Below are 19,306 nucleotides of genomic sequence, written 5' to 3' on the forward strand. Positions count from 1 at the left end.
GGTGGTGGAGTCGCGGATTTCGTCGCCGATGAGGTGGGTTAACTGGGTGAGTGTTAGCGAGGTAGTCCTTACGACATATGGATAAGAAGGGAGGGTAAGTAAGGGATTTGAGAGAGGCACAACATACATCCTTCAACATCTTAACCTTCCCCGTCAAAACCCCAACATGCTCATCATTCTGACTCTCCAACTCATCCAACACAGCCGCCGAGTACTGCCCTCTTGAATTCGGTGTCGCGGATCTGTAAATCCCATCTCCATCCCTATCCCCTCCTCTTCCACTTCCACTCCCACCGCCTACACCATACCCCCCATACCCACCACCCCCATACGCACTTCCCCCCGCGCTGCCCCCAGGATACAACCCTCCCCCATTTCCAATCCCACTCCCACCACCACTTCCCCCTGGATACGCATCCGCAGAAGAACCCGGATAACCATACCCCTGGCTTATACTAGCGTTGTAGGGGGAAGCGCGCGATTTGTTTTTTGTTTTCGAGGGCGAGGCGCTGCGGTTGTAGGAGGAGAAGAGGTCGTCGCGGGGGTCGGCGCGGGTGAATCTACTTGACATTGTGGTGGATGTGCGATGTGCGGTTTATGGTGGGATGGCAGGTGTGTCTGTTGCCCGTTTCTGGGGTTTATGAGCCGAGGTTTAGGTTTGTCGCGTTTCGTTGCAGGCTTGGGATCTGAGGTCTGAGGCTCTGTGTTTGAAGCGTGGCGCGCGCGGCTCTTCGATGCAGGTATGCGATTGCGATTGCGCCTGCGGTGGATGCGCGTATACGGTATGGGACGCTGATCGTGCTTCGTGGGGTAAGGTTTCTGTGGAGGACACTTTTTCGCGGGAGTGACAAGTCGCCCCGGAGGTTAGGAGAAGTTGTGTTGTGCTAACGCCGAGGCCACGGGTTCGCGCGACTTGGGACTAGGGAACACGTTGTTGGAACGGGCGGCGGCGGCGGGAGTGAGCACGCGTGTTTGTGGCGCAAGGGTCATTTGCTGAAGGTAGTGACTTCTGGGCAGCATGCTATATATGTTCAATCACCAAGACAAGGTATCTTCATAAACTTTGGTCTGTGGTCACAGAACCGCGTTTCGAAAAGGCCACATTCGCGACCACATAAGCATCATTCATGACCATCTCTAGCATTCCCGATCTCGGTAAACTACCAGAAAATCAGTCCGCAAGAGCCATCTGACATACACAGGTATGCCCCCACAGACCACCCACACCACGCGTATGCATCTGTACAAGTACAAGGAACCCATCCAAACCATATGTGCATTCTTTCATTCCAAAGCGTAAAAGTGGACTTTTCTCGTAACGTGGCTTTGAAACATGATCAGCCGACTGCTGTGAGACTCTACGCGTCTGCCTGGCGGTATGAAAGCGTAGGCGTGACCCGTAGTTGTATCTTCGCAATCCGGTACCACATTTCTTGCTCACATCGCCGGAGGCCACCTAGTTCTTAAGCCCGACCTTGTTGAGCAGACTACCCGTCCGTCCAGCAACCATAGCCTTATCGTCGAAAATCTTAAGCAGACTCTTCCACACCTGGCCAGGCTCTTGGCTCGCATCGACTGGCTTCCAGATACCCGTCTTCTGGTAGTATGCGACGACCGGAGCAGTCTGGGCATGGTATGTTGACAGGCGCTTCTTAAGCGTGTCCTCGTTGTCGTCGGAGCGCTGGATGAGCGGCTCGCCCGTTACGTCGTCCGTCATGGGCGCCTTGGGCGGGTTGAAGATCTTGTGGTAGGAGCGGCCGGAGGCGGGGTGCACGAGGCGGCCGGTGATGCGCGAGACGAGGAGGCCGTCGTCAATTTGCAGTTCTACGGCGTGTTGGAGGGGCTTCTTGGTTATGCTGAGCATGCCGTCGAGCTTCTCGGCTTGCGTTACTGTGCGGGGGAAGCCGTCGAGGATGAATCTGGGGGTGGGGTTGTGTTAGCATGTCTTTCAAAACTGTGTAGCAGAGGGGACGCACCCCTTGGAGCACTCGGCGTTGTTCTCGAGCTCCGTCTTGATCATGTTGATCATGATCTCGTCGCTAACCAGACCACCCGCGTCCATGATCTTCTTTGCTTCCCGGCCGAGCGCAGTCTTTGCCGCGACTTGCGCGCGCAGCATGTCTCCGGTAGCCTGCAATCTGTCAGCCCCCAATCCCTTATCCCACTCGCTCTGAAAAACCTACAAGATGGCAAGCGCAGAACTTCTCCTTGATCTTGGGCGCTTGAGTACCCTTGCCTAACATGCCATGTAAGCAAAACCGCCTTTTTTACCCTCTCTCTCCAACCGGGAACAACATACCAGCACCGGGCGGGCCCATCAAGATCATCCTGACGCTCTCCGCAGACGCAGGCGCACCCCCATTCTGACCAGCGAGTCTCTTTTCCAGGTCAGCGATGCGCTTCTCAAGGCTGGTGACGGTGCTCTTGAGGTCATCGACGGACGCATCTGTTAAAGGTGCCATTGCGCCGAAGTTGTGAGGAAGATAAGTCCGGTGGGGAAGATAAAAGTGGGTGAGAAAAGTAGAGTACGACGAGCAGAGTAGGATGATGCGCGGGCCGCTGGGAGGGGATTAAGGACGGTTGCGCAATGGCAGTGGGCAAGGTCGCGTTGTGGATGAGGTGGAGCTCACGGTCGAGTTGCTTGCTCGGTTGTGCACGTCCCTGCTTTCAACTTCGGCTGCTGCGGCGGGAAAATGCGTCCCTTCTGCCCGATCCTCGGTCTCACCCTGGCATTGGCGCGGTGATGTCAGAGCGAAATGCGCCGGGGACTTTGCTAGGCATACTCATAGCGGTGAATTCGCTGCTGTAATCAGTGCCGAAAGTACTTCGTGCTCTTTGGGACGGGTTTGTTCCTGAGGTCAGTGCATCACAAGCATTAAACAGGTGGGGTCACCGTAGTAATTCCACACGGCTGCGCGCATAGCATAGGACGCAAGTATCTGCTCTGACCTGGAGTTCAGATAATTTTCACCATCGCGTTGAGCCTGATCGCCTGCTCTGATGATGCTTCCTGCAAGGTCCTCGGATTAGTTTCATCTTCGTCATAATGGCCACTATGAAGCCCGATCCTTTCGAACTCGCCGTCGCCTTTTGTGCCATTCCACTCCCAAGCTGTCGAGTTTGCCTTTCTCAAAATCAACCAAATTCCATCACTGTTTCCATCAAGCTTTCGGTTTCCATCAGACTTTCGGGTGAACAATTTCAGGAAGAACAACGATGCACCATCGTGTACTTCGTGACCTGCCTGCTTCAGGTTGCAGTCGACGTCAAAGGAATACACGGCTGCTTTCGCTCCTTCAGGCGGCAGTGTTCTGATACGGAACCCGTTCTGGGTGTCATAAATTGTTGCCTGTACAACGGTGCCTGACAAGATGATATATCCGCTTTCCAACTGACCCGTGGGATCGTCGCCTTTAGGGCAACACACAACTTCCATAACAGTAGCTGATACGTCCAGGTCTTTCCATTCTGGATAATCCATACCAAACGACGGTTTCTTGTTGAACTGAACAGAAGCCCATGAAAACGTAGGTGCCCGCCATGGTACACATCGGGTCGGGAGATTATGACCAAATGAGTACCACGCGAGGCAGTATATCATCGTCTGTTTCCACATGCCTGCATAGTAGTTCCATCCAGTAGCTTCTCCAAAGCTTTTGGCAATACCCGAGATTGCTGGGAAAATGTCATCTGGTTTTGACAGTGCTAGCTGAGCATAATCCTTGGTGAGTTTCAACCACATGTCTGTAAGCTTGACATGGTCGTCTTTGGCTGAACTCCACTTGGCAGGATGGCACAAGTTCTTTGAACCCGGCCATAGGTTCTCATTTTGATGATATCTGACTTCAGTTCCCTGGCATTCGCAGTCTAGAAGCTCCATACACTCCCATATAAGCTCGTTATTTGCAAAATAAAGAACTCGGGGACTTAAGAGCTGCTCTTGGAAGACCCAGCCTCTCTCAAGAAGTGGCAGACCTTGCGTGCCGAGAATGAGCGAGTGTCTCGCGCGAATGTGTGGAAAGTTTGAGATAGGCCAGCCAACGAGTTCGGGGGCTGCGACTCGAAAGAGACCCTCGTGTGGACCCGAAGATGCAGAAGCCGCGAGTGTCACTGTAGAATTCGCGTAGATGTTGGCCATCTGTGCGGATTGGGCTTGCCAGTCCTTTTCGTCATCTTGGATGATCTAGTAACCATATTAGTGACCATACTAGATCATTGCAAACGTGGAAATGGATAGGAACTTCATACGCATAGTGAATCGATCCAGATAAAGCGAATGCCCAATTCGACGATGACTGTTATAGCATCCCGGAACGTTTTCGGTAGACTTTGCTCTTCAATACTCTTAAGATGAACTGACAAGGTATCCGGTTCTCGTGTTGTCTGTAAAGGGTACTGTCCGCCCCAGCAGTGGCTCAGACATGTATAGCGCTCTCTCTTGTTCCCGGTATCGACCAAGCGGATCATTCGAGGGGTATCCAAGCTGACTTCTATCACGCGGTCGGGTAATCTGGAGTAGCCTGCCTCGACGTGTGGTGAGCACAGGTTTTTATGAGCGGCCATACACGTATCAAGCCAGCCTCGGATAGTTTTGAAGCTCTCTCTCGATCCAGTATCACCTGAGATCACTCTTGACGGAGGTATGATAGGGTCGTCTGGAGCTGCACCATTGTTAGAGAAGCTCATCGTCAGCAATTCTTGCGGGCTTACCGTTCAGAGTGAAGAGCTCTCTGGTATAATAGTAAGAATAATTACTATCTACTCCGCGATACTTCACAAACAGCGAGTTTCTGAGCAATTCCACCTCCAAGTCATCTCTGTTGGCAAGCTCCGGTCTGACTTCGCATACAGCACTACAATAGCGGCATCCACATGCAGATGAATCTTTTAATGACGCACCCCGTGTGGGCATATATATGGGCCTGGAATATCGATCGCTATCTTGATGAAGAGCATGGACTGCACGGCACATGCTCATCTTGACGTGTTGGTCGACGCAGCATGTGAGTCGAAGGGGCGAACGGGTCCCAAGACCATGATTTATACCCCGCAGAGTGAGAAAACCATCCCGAGGTCGTAAGCGATTGTTGTACGAGGCTGCACCTCAGCATTGTGAGTTTGCGAAGGCTACGCGCATCCCCACAGCGTGGAAACTGTCGAGCTAAGGCATGTGCAAATCGACAGATAATCATTTCTCTTAATTATTATTATTTGTTTTTCATAAAAGTGACGCGTGGTACACACGTCGGTAGTCGCAGACTCATCATGGTATGTGGCGCTCGGCAGCGCACCAGGCGGTCCAGCCGCCCTCGAACATCGCAAGAGCAATACTATAGTCGCAAACTGTAGACGTGCGGTTGCGAGCGCTGGTATAATCTCAATGGCTGTGTGATACCTTGCATCGCGCGATCACGGTCATTGCCCGGTGGGTGTGGTGATGCATTGGCCAAAGACCTCAGTCGCGCCTGTGATCCGTGCCCAAGTGGGTGATCGACGGCCGCCTTACCCATTACGGTAACGACGCGTTTGTCCCCTCCAGAACTTGGAATGCGCGAACCGCATCTTCATTTTACAACAACATTACTTTTGCCATTGCGCCAAGATCGTTCAACCTGTTCATTCCGCTCAAAGACTTCGAGGACGCGTCGCACTCGTCACAACTTGGCTTTCACAACATGAGATAGAACTACAATGCCCAGACACCCGGGAGGGTTTATATACAGCGAAACAACGACGAGATGATTAACTACCTTTCAATCATCATACTGACCTTTCAAGCGTCCCTTACTTAGAGACTAGGGAAAGTTCAACCCTGTGCGAAAAGGTCGACTTGCGCACCAAACTTCCCCGCATTGCTCAAGAACCTCCTCGCACTTTGTATGCGCAGTAGGAAAAAGTTCGTATGAGGCCGCTGTTCATCGTCAACATCAAGGCACATCTCGATGAACATCCGCAACTCAGACGAATAACCCTTATAACCCGCAAGGTAGTCCTGGGTCAAGTTGCCTGTTTCAGCAATGTTGCTTGAAGGGCTATCCGTCATACAATACATCAGCGACATGACCAGCCCAACTTGATACATATCCGTCGCTTCAGTCGCTTGCGCCCCTTCTGGAGGCCTGTACTGATCAGCCACGAGAGGAAGATCACGAAGGGTATAGTTGTAAGCTTCCATCTCGCTATTGGTGATGGCGCAGCCGAGATCTGCTAATTTGATGCTGATGGGATAGTCGCTTGGGATGACTTGCGTATCGCTCTTCAAAAAGATGTTGGATGGGATGATGTCGCGGTGGGTGATGGGATCCCAATTGTAGGCTGCCTCGTTGTAGGAATATGGTCCGTGATGCAGGTACTGGACGGCTGCTACGAGGGCTTCGAAGACTTGCCAGACGAAGCTTTCGGGAAGGAGCTCGCCATGTTCGTTCCATCTTTTGATTAAATCGGCTAGAGTACCATGGTCGCAGTACTCTGTCACGATGTAGGGCGAGGCGTGACGTTCTGTGACAGGGCTAGGGAGATGCGCGTCGTGGAGGCTTATGATGTTGCGATGGTGTAGGCGGCTCAGGATGTTCATCTCTCGGGCTTGAAAGCCAGGATACATGGCCTCTGAAGGTAAGACTTTCATGACGCGCATGTCTTCTTGGAGATCATCGCGCACGAAGAGGATACCTTGATTGAAAGTCCCGTCAACACCCCCCAGTTCGGACCTGATCGGGCTTGTCGAGTTTGGGGTCTTCTTCGATCAGGTAGTCGGCAAGGCGTAGCATTGCCTCGCAGAAACTTTCAGTCTCACTGTCACATGTGAAAGTGCCGCTATCGGCTCGGTTGCGACGCTTGTAAGCGCCCTCTGACATATCGTGGCTCGGGGTTACAGGCATTTGGCGAGCAGTATCGAGGGGATTTCGATGTACCTTTGGGCGATGAAAACGCACGGGAATTAGATGCTATCGACAGTTCAGCAGCATCACGATCAAGGTATATACTCAGTGGACAGATACGCCGTGCACATACCTCTGGGTGTACTTTGTGAACGGCATGCAGATGATTCATAGCGGCACAGTGTTGTGTACGCGAATCATGATATCGTTCTCCACAACGTCATACGTTGTCGATACACCATGTGATACTGTTTTGGAGCAGCACTATATACCGAAACGGTATATAGCATTCCATGATTTTCTTTTCTTCCGTCACTAGTTCGGCTTCAACAATTGACAGCGACATACATCGCGTAGCTCTTGCGTTGCAGATTTCACCATGGCCTCGAAGAGTCCAAGTACAACGGAAAGGACGAATTTCAGCAACGACAGCGTGGCACCGCATTCAACATCCCAATGGCTCAGTGAGCTAGAACCGGAAGGTCCGGAATGCTTAGACTACTTCAACGAGTTCAAGCGCTGGTGTATTTCAAAGGATATCTCCTGGTTGTACCCTCCTGATAGAGCTCCGTTCACAGGGTTTATAAAAGAGATGAATCTGCGAACTTACCCCGAGGATCCAGAGGGATATCCAGGCTTTCACCACGCACTCGGCCTCTTTGTCCGCTATTATAAAGCCAGGAATGGCAACCCCCCTGGAAAGCTGACGATGATGGACATGTGTACGCTGATTGATATGCTGAACAGCAAGTATGCCTCCACGATAGCAGACGAGCGGTTTGTGATCGGTGGGAAAGTTGCCGGCGATAAAGCTGGTGAAACATGGCGCATCACCTTGAAGCTGCAAGACGTTAACGGAAGCTTTAACCGTGGTATTTACTTAGTCCACAAAGAGAACAACCCTGATAATTCCGCTCAGATCATGAAGACTCTTCCCCTACCCAGAGATTACCTTGGCTTCGCTGAGCGAGAGTTGGATGTTCTCGGGACTTTGCAGCACGACAAAGTTATCAAGTTCTTCGATGGTAGCGCACCAAAGAGTATACACGATACGGCATGGATGATTACGGAGTACTGCAACAAAGGCACATTGTTCGACTTCGTCGAAAAGTATGGCTACGAGGCAAGACTTCCAGTCCCTGAGCTCTTCGTTTGGAACATCTTGGAGAGCCTGGTACACGCGGCTGCGTATCTGCACTATGGTCCGAATGTACTCGACAAGATTGATCAGCAGGAGCCCGGAGACGAAAGCCTAGAAGTTGAAGATGAAGAAGATGCCTCTTGGGATGTCGTATATCACCGCGACATCATTCTGTCTAACGTATTTCTCACTTCCAGCACCGGAGGCAAGACTGAGTATCCGATCGTCAAGTTAGGCGACTTTGGCTGCGCCATGCGGCAATCGGAAGTCAAAACTAAGAACCAAGACGAATACCCAAAGGCAGATGAAACACCGCAAATGGACCCTGCATACGAGCCGCCAGAGGGTCAACGTGCCAGCAAAGCCGTCGATGTGTATCAGATCGGCCGACTAACGTGGTGTATTGTGCAGAATGTCCTGTCTCCCATCTGTCTTGACGAGAAGGCAATGCTGCCTGAGAATTTCGAAACTTCAGAGGATGCGCCTTACTCACGGGAGCTACGCCGTATCCTGTATTCCTGCACGAGGGCCCGCGCTGACCTTCGAATCGATTCTCTGCCTCTATTACGCCTCGTCCGGGGTACAAGACAACGATTGATCTCTGAGAACCGCTTACCGTTTGTCGAGCTCTACGTATCGTTTGTCGAGCGCCTTTCTGAGTTCCTTGAATTCGCCCATTGAGCGATGAAAGGGATGAGAAAGAGGTCTGAGTAGCTTGGTAGTTAGATGTAATCTACTCAAATTTGTTTTATACGTTCTATAAGCTATGATCTAGTGGGCGCAGATCTTTAGAAGAGCGTATTGTGGTGGCCTTTGGAACCAGCTCTTGGTAGAAATGCAGTGAAATATGTCAGCTAATGAATAGTTCGACCATCCTTCAGATAGGGCTGGGTATAATCCCAGCAATCAAAACAGCTCAACCTCGGGCGTCGTTCTCATCGTCACGCTCACTGACTTTGCACAATGTACTATTGTATTACAAATCTGCCTTGCTTTCCTTACTCCACCATTCCGCTGGCCAAGATCTAGGTTGGCCAATTCGGCGACGTGGGAGGACCGAACTAGCACCGAGCCTGAAATGGATTGCTTGGTAACATATGAATGATCGCAAGATGTCCCACTTCGGGATACAGTGTTCTCCAGGCCCCAAAGAACGCGCGTAGGTGGGTAGATGCGCGTGCATCGGCGTTTCTTTCACGTAGATCAGGCGGGCCGCGTGGGTCCGCTCCCCAGACTCCTGCTACCGGCCCGTCGAAGGATTGGATGCCGCGAAACCCCGCATCCTCTGATCTGACGGATAGCGGATATTGGTGTAGTATCTGCTGTCGTACGTAGTCTTGATGAGCTGCTATCATTTCTTGATATGTCATGATAATTGAAAGCATGTTACTTCAACGACCAAAGAGATAGTGTCGAGTTGAAGAGGTAAGGTGATGAGCCAAGCTGCCCAGATATCTATATGTTTACATACCGCCTTGGTTTGCGGGATAAATGTGGAAGTGCGATCTTGGCTGTGGACAGACCGAAGTTACTCCAGCGAATTGATCTTGGATGGTGGCCTAAGGCAAGCGAAACCGCTGTATGAGCGGGTGGAAGCTTCCTGCCCGTCTCTGATGCGCAGCGGTGAGGATTGAAGAAGTGCCCTGTGTCGTCGTCGGATCGTGGCTGGCGTCGCCATGAGTGAGTTCGTTGTTGACGATCGTAATTATAAGAAAGAGTGGTGAGAGCGTCTGGGCCGGGCTTGGAACATCTTCAGGGCTCCTATTCTCCTTGGCTTTGCTGATCATGGTACGTGTACATGGGTGTAACAAGTACCGATAGTGTGAGGCCTGCCATCGCCAAGCGTTTAAACGTTCGTTGTTCATCAATCATCGCATGCGCGGCGACGAAAGTGTTGCCCAAAGATGACGAACAATGATGCCTATACGCCTCATCCATCGATAGACAGCCTTTTCGCATGGAGTGGAGCGCCGGCCACGGGGGAGGAAACACTGGAGTTAGAAATTATACTCACGGATGCGATACCATCTCGAACGTCAGCTTGCCACGAGCAGTCTTACCAAAGCAGGACCAAAATACACTCTGCTCATTGGCGTGACTGGCCAAGGGCCATAACGCTGCGAGCAGCCCGCGTACTCTTGAGAGACGTGCCTTGTTGGTCCTCGGTGTATCATGATTCGTCGATCTGCGTCTGCCAACCACCATTTCGCCTCAGTCACTGGATGCCTAAAGACATCCGCAGTGACCCGTTGCGCTCAGAATGTGGTGACGTTTAGGCTTCCGAGGTTTAGCCACTTCGACCTGGCATAGCGACCCCGAGTAGAGAGCCCACTGTTGGGCGCCTGGAGAGGTTGATCGTAAGCTTCGCTCTTGTGCTGTGAATGCGTCTTGGAATGTCGATACTGTGCTTTTCCAGCATGGCATGTCGAGCCTGGATGAGGTATAAGTATCAGGCTGTTGTCCCTTCGAGAGCTCATCATCCAACACGATCCTCAACCCTCAAGCAACTCACTCCCACTCCAACCTCAAACACTCCAACAGTGTGTCTTGTCGATCTCTTGCTTTCGCTTCCAGCTGACCATGCCTCCCAGAACTTCAAGATGCAGTTCACTCTTGCCTCTGTCATTGCCATTGCTGCCGCTCTCACTCCCGCGGTCAGCGCCTTCTCGGTAACCGTAAGTCATATCCTGAAGCGAGCCTCCGCAAGGCGATATTCTCGTCATGATCACCCGCTGACTTGTGTCTTTTCCTCCAGAACTGCGAGACCGGCCAGTACAAAAACTTCGGCGAGGGTGGTAACAACAAGTGTCAGGGTTTCAACACTGGCAAGAGCGTTGCATTCGACAGCAACAAAGGCCTGTCTCTCCGCGTCTTCGCTTCAACCAACTGCCAGGCTGGTGACGAGATTTTCATTACCGAGCAAAACAAGTGCCAGGAGGTTCCTTTCACCGGGCTATCCGTGCTGGCAGAGTAAGGGCGATCGCATGCATCTTGGCAAGCAACAAACGCTTTCAGCATTTCGGGGAGCGAAGGAATTTGGAGGCAATGCTATCCAACATAGTGTAGCCGTCCACCTTGTATCCTAGACACCTGCACTCGTCACGTACAATACAATCGTAAAACTATCGATATTGAAAGGTACCATGACCTATCAGTGATTCGTCTGTTGGAGATGGTAATCATCTGGTGCTTTTTGGAGAGGGCGAGTCGGCCGGTTGGTGGACCCCTCCATCGGTGCAGCGGGAACAGCGTTGCCGATCCGAGGCACGCGCTGGAAATCTTTGGAAGTGATCTCGGCTATCGATGGATGGTCGTAGCATTTGCTGAACGCGTGGTGTTGTTGTCGGATGGGATCGTGCTCAGACGATGGCGTGAGGTCCTGACAGCTCGCCGACACGTGATAGCACGCAACCGCAGCATCGTCGGCCCGATTCGCCAGGTTCCTGAACAATTTGTAACGCGAAAATGACGCCACGCACTCCGCTGCTCCAGCGCGACATTTCAACCCCACAAACCTATCTTCCACCATATAGCCTAGGTAACTCGATCTTCTGGCATCCCGCAAGAGGCCCGCCTAGATCACGGTGCTTTGCCTACATCTGCCGAGGTGTCGTAGCCGGGCCCTAGCCTATAGCGTACCTCTATGACGTGGCTATGGATCAATCTCGGACGAGTCCGTCATTGTTTGGCAACATATTCGTGGAACAGCTTAGAAATGCAAAACTGATGAAGCACTAACGAAACACTTATAGACCGCCATTGATCGCACGCCAAGTTCCCATCTCACTCACAACACACAACTTCCAAACATCAGTCTCATAATACTATACTTTTGCCTTTTTTTGTTAGATACCCATTCACATTTCCGCAAACATGGCACCAAGAAGATATGAAGCCGAGAAGAAGGACCCTGCGCCTTTGGCAAAGCCTCTCGACTTTGCTTTCTCCAAGAAGACTGCCCAGAACCGATTCCTCAAGGGTGCTATGACCGAGCGCCTATCATCATGGGATGCTCAAAACCTCGAAGCTCGTGGTGTTCCTTCCAAGAACCTCGTCAATGTCTACCGACGATGGGGCGAGGGTGAATTTGGTGTCATTCTTACCGGTAACATCATGATCGAATACGACCACCTGGAGGCTGCTGGCAACCCCATCATTCCCCGCGGCTCAAAATACGAGGGCGAGCGATTTGAGATGTTCAAGGAGCTCGCGACACAGTCAAAGAAGCACGGCTCTTTGATCGTCGGACAGGTCAGCCACCCAGGTCGCCAGGTAACCGAGAGCATCCAAAAGAACCCCATCTCCGCATCCGACGTACAATTAGAGGGCAACGTCATGGGCATGACCTTCGCCAAGCCACGCGCCGCTACCGACGAGGATATCAAGAACGTCATCGAGGGCTTCGCTCACGCAGCTGAGTACCTTGAGAAGGCCGGTTACGACGGTATCCAGCTTCACGGCGCCCACGGCTACCTGCTCGCACAATTCCTGGCCCCAAGCACCAACAAGCGTACCGACAAGTACGGTGGATCTCTCGAGAACCGCGCACGCATCATCACCGAGATCGGTCAGGAAGTCCGCAAGCGCACATCTTCCAACTTCGTCCTTGGCATCAAGCTCAACTCCGTTGAGTTCCAGGATAAGGGTTTCGGTACCGAGGAGGCCGCAACCCTCTGCAAGTTGCTTGAGGACAACAGCTTCGACTTTGTTGAGCTCTCCGGTGGTACCTACGAGCAACTTGCTTTCGGCCACAAGCGCGAGTCCACCAAGAAGCGTGAAGCTTTCTTCCTCGACTTCGCCGAGAAGATCACACCTTCGCTCTCCAAGACCAGGACCTACGTCACTGGTGGCTTCAAGAGCGCCGCCGCCATGGTCGACGCCCTCAACACCGTCGACGGTGTTGGTCTGGCTCGTCCGGTCACCCAGGAGCCCGAGCTTCCTCGCCAGATCATCAACGGCGAGGTTCACGCCGCGATCAACCAATTGACCGACGACAACGATTTCGGCATCACCAACGTTGCAGCAGGAACACAGATTAGGCAGCTAGGCAAAGACCAACAGCCTATCGACCTGAGCGACGAGAAGAACTTCGAGGCTTTCCAGAAAGACATGGGTACCTGGGCTCAAGGCTTCTCCGATGACAAGACCGGAAGCAAGTACGGTTACGTCGACATTGAGAGCGCTAAGGCGATCCCATACGGCACCGCTGCTCCTACTTCGTAGATGTGATGCATCAAGAACATGTGTATATAGATGGAACGAATAGACACGAATTCTACGACTGAATATATCAAATCAAGATCTTCATACACAGCCTTCTCCCTCCTCCGGCGTAGCAGGTCTATCTTGAAACTCGTCCTCATTGATCTCCCTAATAACCTCAATCCTCCACCTCTGCGTCTTAGCCCCCTCATCCTTCTCCCTCAACACAACCTGCCTCCTATTCTCTCCACCAACATCCATAACCTTCAACACCCCACTCGCTTCATTCCCAATCCACCATGTCCCATCGCCCCACTCGCCAATCCTCCAATCAAGCGCATGTGGCGTGTCGTCCGCCCGTCTCAACACCGCTTTCGACGTATCGTCTGCGTGGACGTCGAGGAGTCGGTTTGGACCTAGCCACCATGTGCGGAGGCGGAAGGTATTGGGGTTTGAGGATGCGGGTGAGGGTATGAAAGCCCAGTATTGGCCTGAGTAGTAGCCTTCGTGGGTGAGTTTGAGGAGGCCGGTGCTGTTTTGGGTGCCGTGGTCGTTGACGATGTCGAGGGTGGGGTTGGAGGGGTTGGAAGTGTTTGTTATGCGGTGGAAGTGGGAGGGGGAGAGAGGGGTTTGTGGGTTGGCCATTTGGAGTGGCGGTGTTGGTGATTGGATTTGTAGAAGGATGATTGGATTTCTGAAGCTGTGTTGATGATACAGCTATGTGAGTTCAGCAGTGAGATTCTTATATTGCTACCATCACGAAGCATTCATCTTTTGTTGAGAAAGTATCCCACCTCAGCGTCGCCGGTCAATAGCCGTCCCATGTGGCGCATAGCACGAGACTGTCAAAACGGGTACCTGGTCGACCTATCACGAACTTAGAAGCTTGAGAATGCGGTTTCGATTGAACGCCTGAATCCATGGTTTAGGTAGTGATGAATAACATCAGGAGAACATGCCGATCACTTGACCAGCTGACAGTCAGCCACCATGCAGGGCCGTTGCTAGCGACCCTATTACGACTATGTAGACGTTTTGTTGGGATATGCGCAAACTTTGGCAGGTCACGATCAAAATCCGTTGAGGTTGAGATGATCGGAAAAGAAGAGGAGACGAAGATGAAGATGATTGAGAGAAGGGCTGATGACGTCACATCGTCATTTGGAGGCATAGTGGCAATTTTGATCACGACAACATGAGTGTTCTCTCCAATGAGCACAATTGTGCATTAGCATGCCAGAAAATGACTGAGAGAGAGTAATAAGCGGCATTCGAATCATCAGTTGAAGTATGCAAACATCGACCAGCACCTCCTCGACACCCTATATAGAGTTTAGCACTAATGTTCACTTCTTCCACCCTTGAACTTTTCAATTCTTCCGCTCTTCCGCGTCCCGGTTGTCGGTGGAGCCTCTTGCTTCGCAGGTGTCTTCACAGGTGTCTTTGCAAGCGTCTTTGCAGGTGCCTCCGCCGCCTTCTTCGTAGTCCTTTCGGGTGGGCTTGGGGCCGCCGACCTTCGCGATTGTCCTTTGGTCGCTGCCTGAGATGATGGCCTTGATCTCGGCGAAGAGGATTGAGCCGCAGCAGCAGGTGATGGGTTGTCGTGACGGACTGCTGGCGAGGCCGTCACGATAGCTCCTGTTGAAGTCGAATATCTGGTTGGGTCTTCGAAGTGTACCCTATTATCATCTTCTTCAAATTCTGGATCGATCGATGCGAGTCTGGATGGTATCCCACTTCGACTGGGGTCAAGAGGTACTTCTTGTCTTCGCGCGTCCGCTCCCTCGGCGTGTTGCTCTTCTTCATTTCCACGTGTTTCTTCGCCAATCTGCGGTACATGCTTCCTAAAATTCGGACGCTCATTCCTCTCGTCCTGAAGCTGTCTGTTCAGCCTGCGTGTCTCCGCGACGCGATACTGCTTAGCGTCTACCGCAGGGCTCACGTGTGGAGATAGACCCTCCCGTATGGAAGAAAGCCGATGACGGGGAAATTCACCCTCAGTTCTCATTTCCATTGCACTGGGCGGCTGGCGTAGCGGAATAGTACTACGGGGCTTCTGGGCCGTCTTTACGGCATTCGAAACGCGTTCCTTTTCGCGACGCTCACGGATGGCTTTGCTGGTGATGAGTGGTCGAGGTGATTCATGTACTGGCGAGGTGTCGTCTCTAGAGGCAGGAGAAGTATAAAGGTCATGACTCTCTTGTTCCAGATCACGCCTATTCCTGCGCGCAGTCTTCGGTCGTGGCGTGTCGGATTGTACATCTGTAGAGCCTCGGGCACGGTGAGGTGTAGGATTAGACGGACGGAGAATCGGCTGTTCGTCTCCGCCGGCAAAAACATCTTCACTGAAAAGGTCTACGGGGCCCAGGCGTTGTGGCGAAGGCGTATCGTCGCTACTGAAAGGACCGTTTCGACCGCGACGGGGAGTCGGATTTGACGGCCGTGCTGGCGGTGACGATGAGTATTCATCCACGGAACCTAGACTGGAAGGATTTCCGCGACTCCTTCTACTCTGTGCCGATGACGGTAACCTTGGAAGGCCAAAATCAAGATCGATATCCGACGATGTGAGCGGCGGTCGCTCCCGTCCTGGGCTTAGATGCGATGCTGTCGGATTGTAACCGAGCATACCCATATCCAGCTCATCATCTTGTTGCACTTCGTCCTGATTAACGGGACTTTCCTCGGGCTGACCTGCAGAAGATGGCGACTGTACGGCGGTTTCCGGTACGTCGCCCGCAATGTCGGGTTCGGAAATCTGCTCCTCTTCAACGACACGACCTCGTGAGGAATCCGCATCCTCTCCATCCGCAGCATCATCCAATCTCCTTCTTACTCTCCTCTCATCCTCTAAATCTCTCACATTCGCATTGTATTCAGCCTCAAGTTGACGCTGGGCCCTCTTCGCAATAGTCACGCCCTCCGATTGCGTCAGATGGATACCAATCATTCGACTGACCTCATAGTCAATCTCCTCGTAAAACTCCTCTGGCGTCTTTATAAGTTCTTCTAGATTCGGCATCTTCTGCAGTGTGCGGACAACGTGGAAGACGGCTAGCCGGATTCTTTTGCGGTTATATTTGTTACGCTGGAAATACCAAAATATGCTCGTTGCTGCAGCTGCGCCTCCTGTGATTGCCAGTAAAATATCGCCGTATCGCTGAAGAAACGATGGGAGCGTGGTTTCGCCAAAGAAGTATTGGGTCAGTGTCTTTGCGACCACATATGGCGGGGGTGTTGGACGAGGCATGTGAACTTGTCCAGGTAGCAACATAGACGTAGTGTCTGTGACTATTGTGGACTTGGGTAATGTCTGTGACGCCAAAGTGTAGTATCGCCTTCCAGCTGCCATTTGGACTACTTTCACTTTGAAGGTGGGAGCAAACAGTGGATTTGGATAGACTACGCAGGTCCCATTTCGTTGTTCAGAGGAGAAAAGCTCTTCAAACAAGAAGGCTCTCGGTCTTTGTATAAGCGACGAAGATGTACTCGTGGCGTCGTTGTTCAAGCTGAAAAGACAATGAACAAAGGACGTAATGATTCGAACAGTGTCGAAAGACCGCGTGCATTCGATGCGGATGGCGATGCTGAGTTTCTATATGGTCAAAATAGCGGTTCGGTCGAAGCAGCCACTTTGAGCATATAGAAGCTCAATCTCGCCATCTGCACCGAACAAACGCGTCGGCGATGGCGGCGTGAAGTGCGTAGTAGTTGCGTGCGAACAAAAAGGCCCACTAGACCCATTCGCTAATAACACCAACGGTATGCGGAAGCCAGCCCACCAAAGATGGGAAGTTGTTCGGCTTCATCTTCTGGGGTAATTAAGCCTCAGGACCGCGGACGGTAGATTGCGAAAGCGTTGACGGTCAGTCTGCGGGATGTCAGCTGTGAACCGTCACTAGATAGGACGTATCGTCTTACCAATCCCTAATCTCTCCACACCTCACCATGTTCACTCATCCGTATTATCCATCTCTTCCCATCTCCATCTCCCCGTCCTCCTCTTACTCCATCATCCTAAAACCCCTTAACCCTCCCCACCCCCGTCAGCGGAACCCCAACACCCCTCTCCCTGCCACCCTGCCCCCTCCCTTGACTCGACGGTCCCCCAAGCCCAATATCGCGCCCATATCCCGAGCCACCGCCATAAAGCTCGCGACTATCCCAATTTCTTCCTTTGAACGGCCTTGCATGACCAGATTGTTTGAGCCATTTCGCAAGCAGGACACCGACGGTCGCCCAGGCTGCGGCGATGAGGAGGGCGAAGATGACGAAGTACATCGTGGTGGTTGAGGTTGTGAGAGGTGGTGGGGAGTAGACGGCGATTGGGTAGACGGGTAGTTTGTGCCGGACGGTTGGAACAAGAGGTAGGAGAAAGCTTCACGATCAAAGCATACTTAGGTAAAGTAAAGAGGAAGGAAAATGGGATACCAACGCAAAAGCGGAGGTCATCGGCTGCACCTACTGGCGGCAGCGCTAAAAGTTGGGGTAAAGATGGGGAAAACAAAGCTTATGGCTTCCTCCTATCCGAAGGCATGGATCGACATTACGGTCTTCCTGGGTGCGCCATTGGCTGCGTGAGACAATATAAATCTCAAGACCCGAAACCACCAAATCTAGGTGTTACGATATTGACATGTAAAGACGTGATAATGCAATATAAGAAGCGGAATGAGGATACGTACGACCTCTCCAATCTACAGTTACAAATGCGCAATCAAAAGGGTATACACGCACATCGACTGCCCTCCCGCTCGCTGCACAGCAATCAAGCTCCACTACTTCCACTTCCCTCAGCACGCTCCTCCTTCTCTACCTCCTTCGTCCTCTCAAACCTCTCCTCCGCAGCCTTCGCAAGCACCTCCCTCCTACTCAACCCACCCATCGCACCACTACTGCTATCACTACTCCCACCCATCTTGCCCTCCCCACCAGCACCCCCCAGCGTAAACTCACCCCCAGTCCACCCCCCATGATCATGCACCTCCTCGGCCCCCTCATCCCCTGGATTATAAAACTCGTCGTTCCCCACACTCCTCCCTCCACTCTTCCAATCATCCCTCGCAACCTCCCGTTCAATCTGCTTGCACAAGTTCCAGAAGTTGCGGTCGTGAGGGCCCCAGACATTATGCGCCAGCTCATGGCACAGCGTGTTCCTTATCGTCTTGTAGTCGCGATACCCGTCGTAGGCATCTGTGCGGAGTCGTAACTCGATAACTTCACCCTGGTTCCGATTCAGCCCCAGTGTCCGACTCTCCATTGTAGTATGCATGGCTGGATCCATCTCCGTGAGCAGCGGCACACTAAACTTGTGCGTGCGCATTGCTGCTTTGATCCCCGCGTCGTCTCGAAGCCGTTGGAGGAATCGCAACGAACGATCTGGATTCGGTAGGTACGGCAGCGGTCGTAGCGTATGGAACGTGTATTGCGCCTCCTCTTGTATCTTCTTGTAATCGCGGTTGCGCGCTGGCAGGGCGGCTTTGATGGGACCGGGGCGCCGGGGCGCTGAGGCGGCGGATATGGTGTTGTTGAGGGAGGAGACGGCTTCGGTTGTGCTGCCCATGAGAGTAATTTTCTTGCCGACGAGCTCGGTGAGTTGTAACGAGGCGTTCTTAAAGGGTGGTTTTTGGAGCCCAATCTTCCCGCCTATGAGGAACTTTTGGTTCGACGGCGGTATTGACAGGTCGTTTGCGACGCGTTCGGAGAGGTCGGAGATTGTGGCATCTTGGGCGAAGGATAGTGTGATTGCTTTGCCGTGGTGGGTGAGTGTTATTTCGATGTCGGAGCTGACGGGCGGAGGCGCAGATGTGGTGTCGGCTTCTGTCATCGTGACAGCGTTGTAGATGGTGGCGAGAGGGTGTCGAGTCGGTGTAGAGGGTTGGATGAATCCTAGGCGCGATCTAGTATACGAAGTAAGTGATGAGGTTAGTGATGATTAAGATATAAAGCTTCGCAGCATGTGGCCGAGCTCTAGCCATGCGTTGTTTCGGTGACGTTCTGCAAGGCTTCCACGAGATGACGGGGTCGCCATCGGAATTTGTCATCACCAAACTCCGATGCTCAGCCATGCTGTTGACTATTCACC

General features: G+C 52.3%; 8 protein-coding genes across 8 annotated transcripts; 3 read left to right on the forward strand and 5 right to left on the reverse strand.

Moving 5' to 3' along the window:
* Positions 1-1,456: 1,456 nt before the first annotated feature.
* ADK1 (adenylate kinase) lies at positions 1,457-2,462 on the reverse strand (the record flags this gene model as incomplete). Its single annotated transcript, XM_051437338.1, has 4 exons — positions 1,457-1,919; positions 1,977-2,131; positions 2,184-2,236; positions 2,300-2,462. 4 exons carry the CDS (start codon positions 2,460-2,462, stop codon positions 1,457-1,459), a joined length of 834 nt encoding a protein of 277 aa, XP_051289084.1.
* Positions 2,463-5,806: 3,344 nt separating this feature from the next.
* On the reverse strand, positions 5,807-6,854 carry J4E90_007808 (uncharacterized protein; the record flags this gene model as incomplete). The annotated part of the gene is made up of 2 exons (XM_051437339.1): positions 5,807-6,669; positions 6,692-6,854. The coding sequence occupies 2 exons, from the start codon at positions 6,852-6,854 to the stop codon at positions 5,807-5,809; spliced, it is 1,026 nt and encodes a 341-aa protein (XP_051289085.1).
* Positions 6,855-7,257: 403 nt separating this feature from the next.
* On the forward strand, positions 7,258-8,700 carry J4E90_007809 (uncharacterized protein; the record flags this gene model as incomplete). Its single annotated transcript, XM_051437340.1, has 1 exon — positions 7,258-8,700. One exon carries the CDS (start codon positions 7,258-7,260, stop codon positions 8,698-8,700), a length of 1,443 nt encoding a protein of 480 aa, XP_051289086.1.
* A 1,919-nt stretch (positions 8,701-10,619) lies between these two features.
* On the forward strand, positions 10,620-10,993 carry J4E90_007810 (uncharacterized protein; the record flags this gene model as incomplete). Its single annotated transcript, XM_051437341.1, has 2 exons — positions 10,620-10,694; positions 10,775-10,993. The coding sequence occupies 2 exons, from the start codon at positions 10,620-10,622 to the stop codon at positions 10,991-10,993; spliced, it is 294 nt and encodes a 97-aa protein (XP_051289087.1).
* Positions 10,994-11,892: 899 nt separating this feature from the next.
* J4E90_007811 (uncharacterized protein) lies at positions 11,893-13,242 on the forward strand (the record flags this gene model as incomplete). Its single annotated transcript, XM_051437342.1, has 1 exon — positions 11,893-13,242. One exon carries the CDS (start codon positions 11,893-11,895, stop codon positions 13,240-13,242), a length of 1,350 nt encoding a protein of 449 aa, XP_051289088.1.
* An 81-nt stretch (positions 13,243-13,323) lies between these two features.
* J4E90_007812 (uncharacterized protein) lies at positions 13,324-13,866 on the reverse strand (the record flags this gene model as incomplete). Its single annotated transcript, XM_051437343.1, has 1 exon — positions 13,324-13,866. The coding sequence occupies one exon, from the start codon at positions 13,864-13,866 to the stop codon at positions 13,324-13,326; it is 543 nt and encodes a 180-aa protein (XP_051289089.1).
* A 725-nt stretch (positions 13,867-14,591) lies between these two features.
* On the reverse strand, positions 14,592-16,573 carry J4E90_007813 (uncharacterized protein; the record flags this gene model as incomplete). Its single annotated transcript, XM_051437344.1, has 2 exons — positions 14,592-14,900; positions 14,981-16,573. The coding sequence occupies 2 exons, from the start codon at positions 16,571-16,573 to the stop codon at positions 14,592-14,594; spliced, it is 1,902 nt and encodes a 633-aa protein (XP_051289090.1).
* A 1,416-nt stretch (positions 16,574-17,989) lies between these two features.
* Positions 17,990-19,048, reverse strand: J4E90_007814 (uncharacterized protein; the record flags this gene model as incomplete). Its single annotated transcript, XM_051437345.1, has 1 exon — positions 17,990-19,048. One exon carries the CDS (start codon positions 19,046-19,048, stop codon positions 17,990-17,992), a length of 1,059 nt encoding a protein of 352 aa, XP_051289091.1.
* Positions 19,049-19,306: the final 258 nt, after the last annotated feature.

Source organism: Alternaria incomplexa (assembly GCF_024043165.1).
Source record: "Alternaria incomplexa strain BMP 0042 chromosome Unknown scaffold_11, whole genome shotgun sequence".
Classification (NCBI taxonomy): Eukaryota; Fungi; Ascomycota; class Dothideomycetes; order Pleosporales; family Pleosporaceae; genus Alternaria; species Alternaria incomplexa.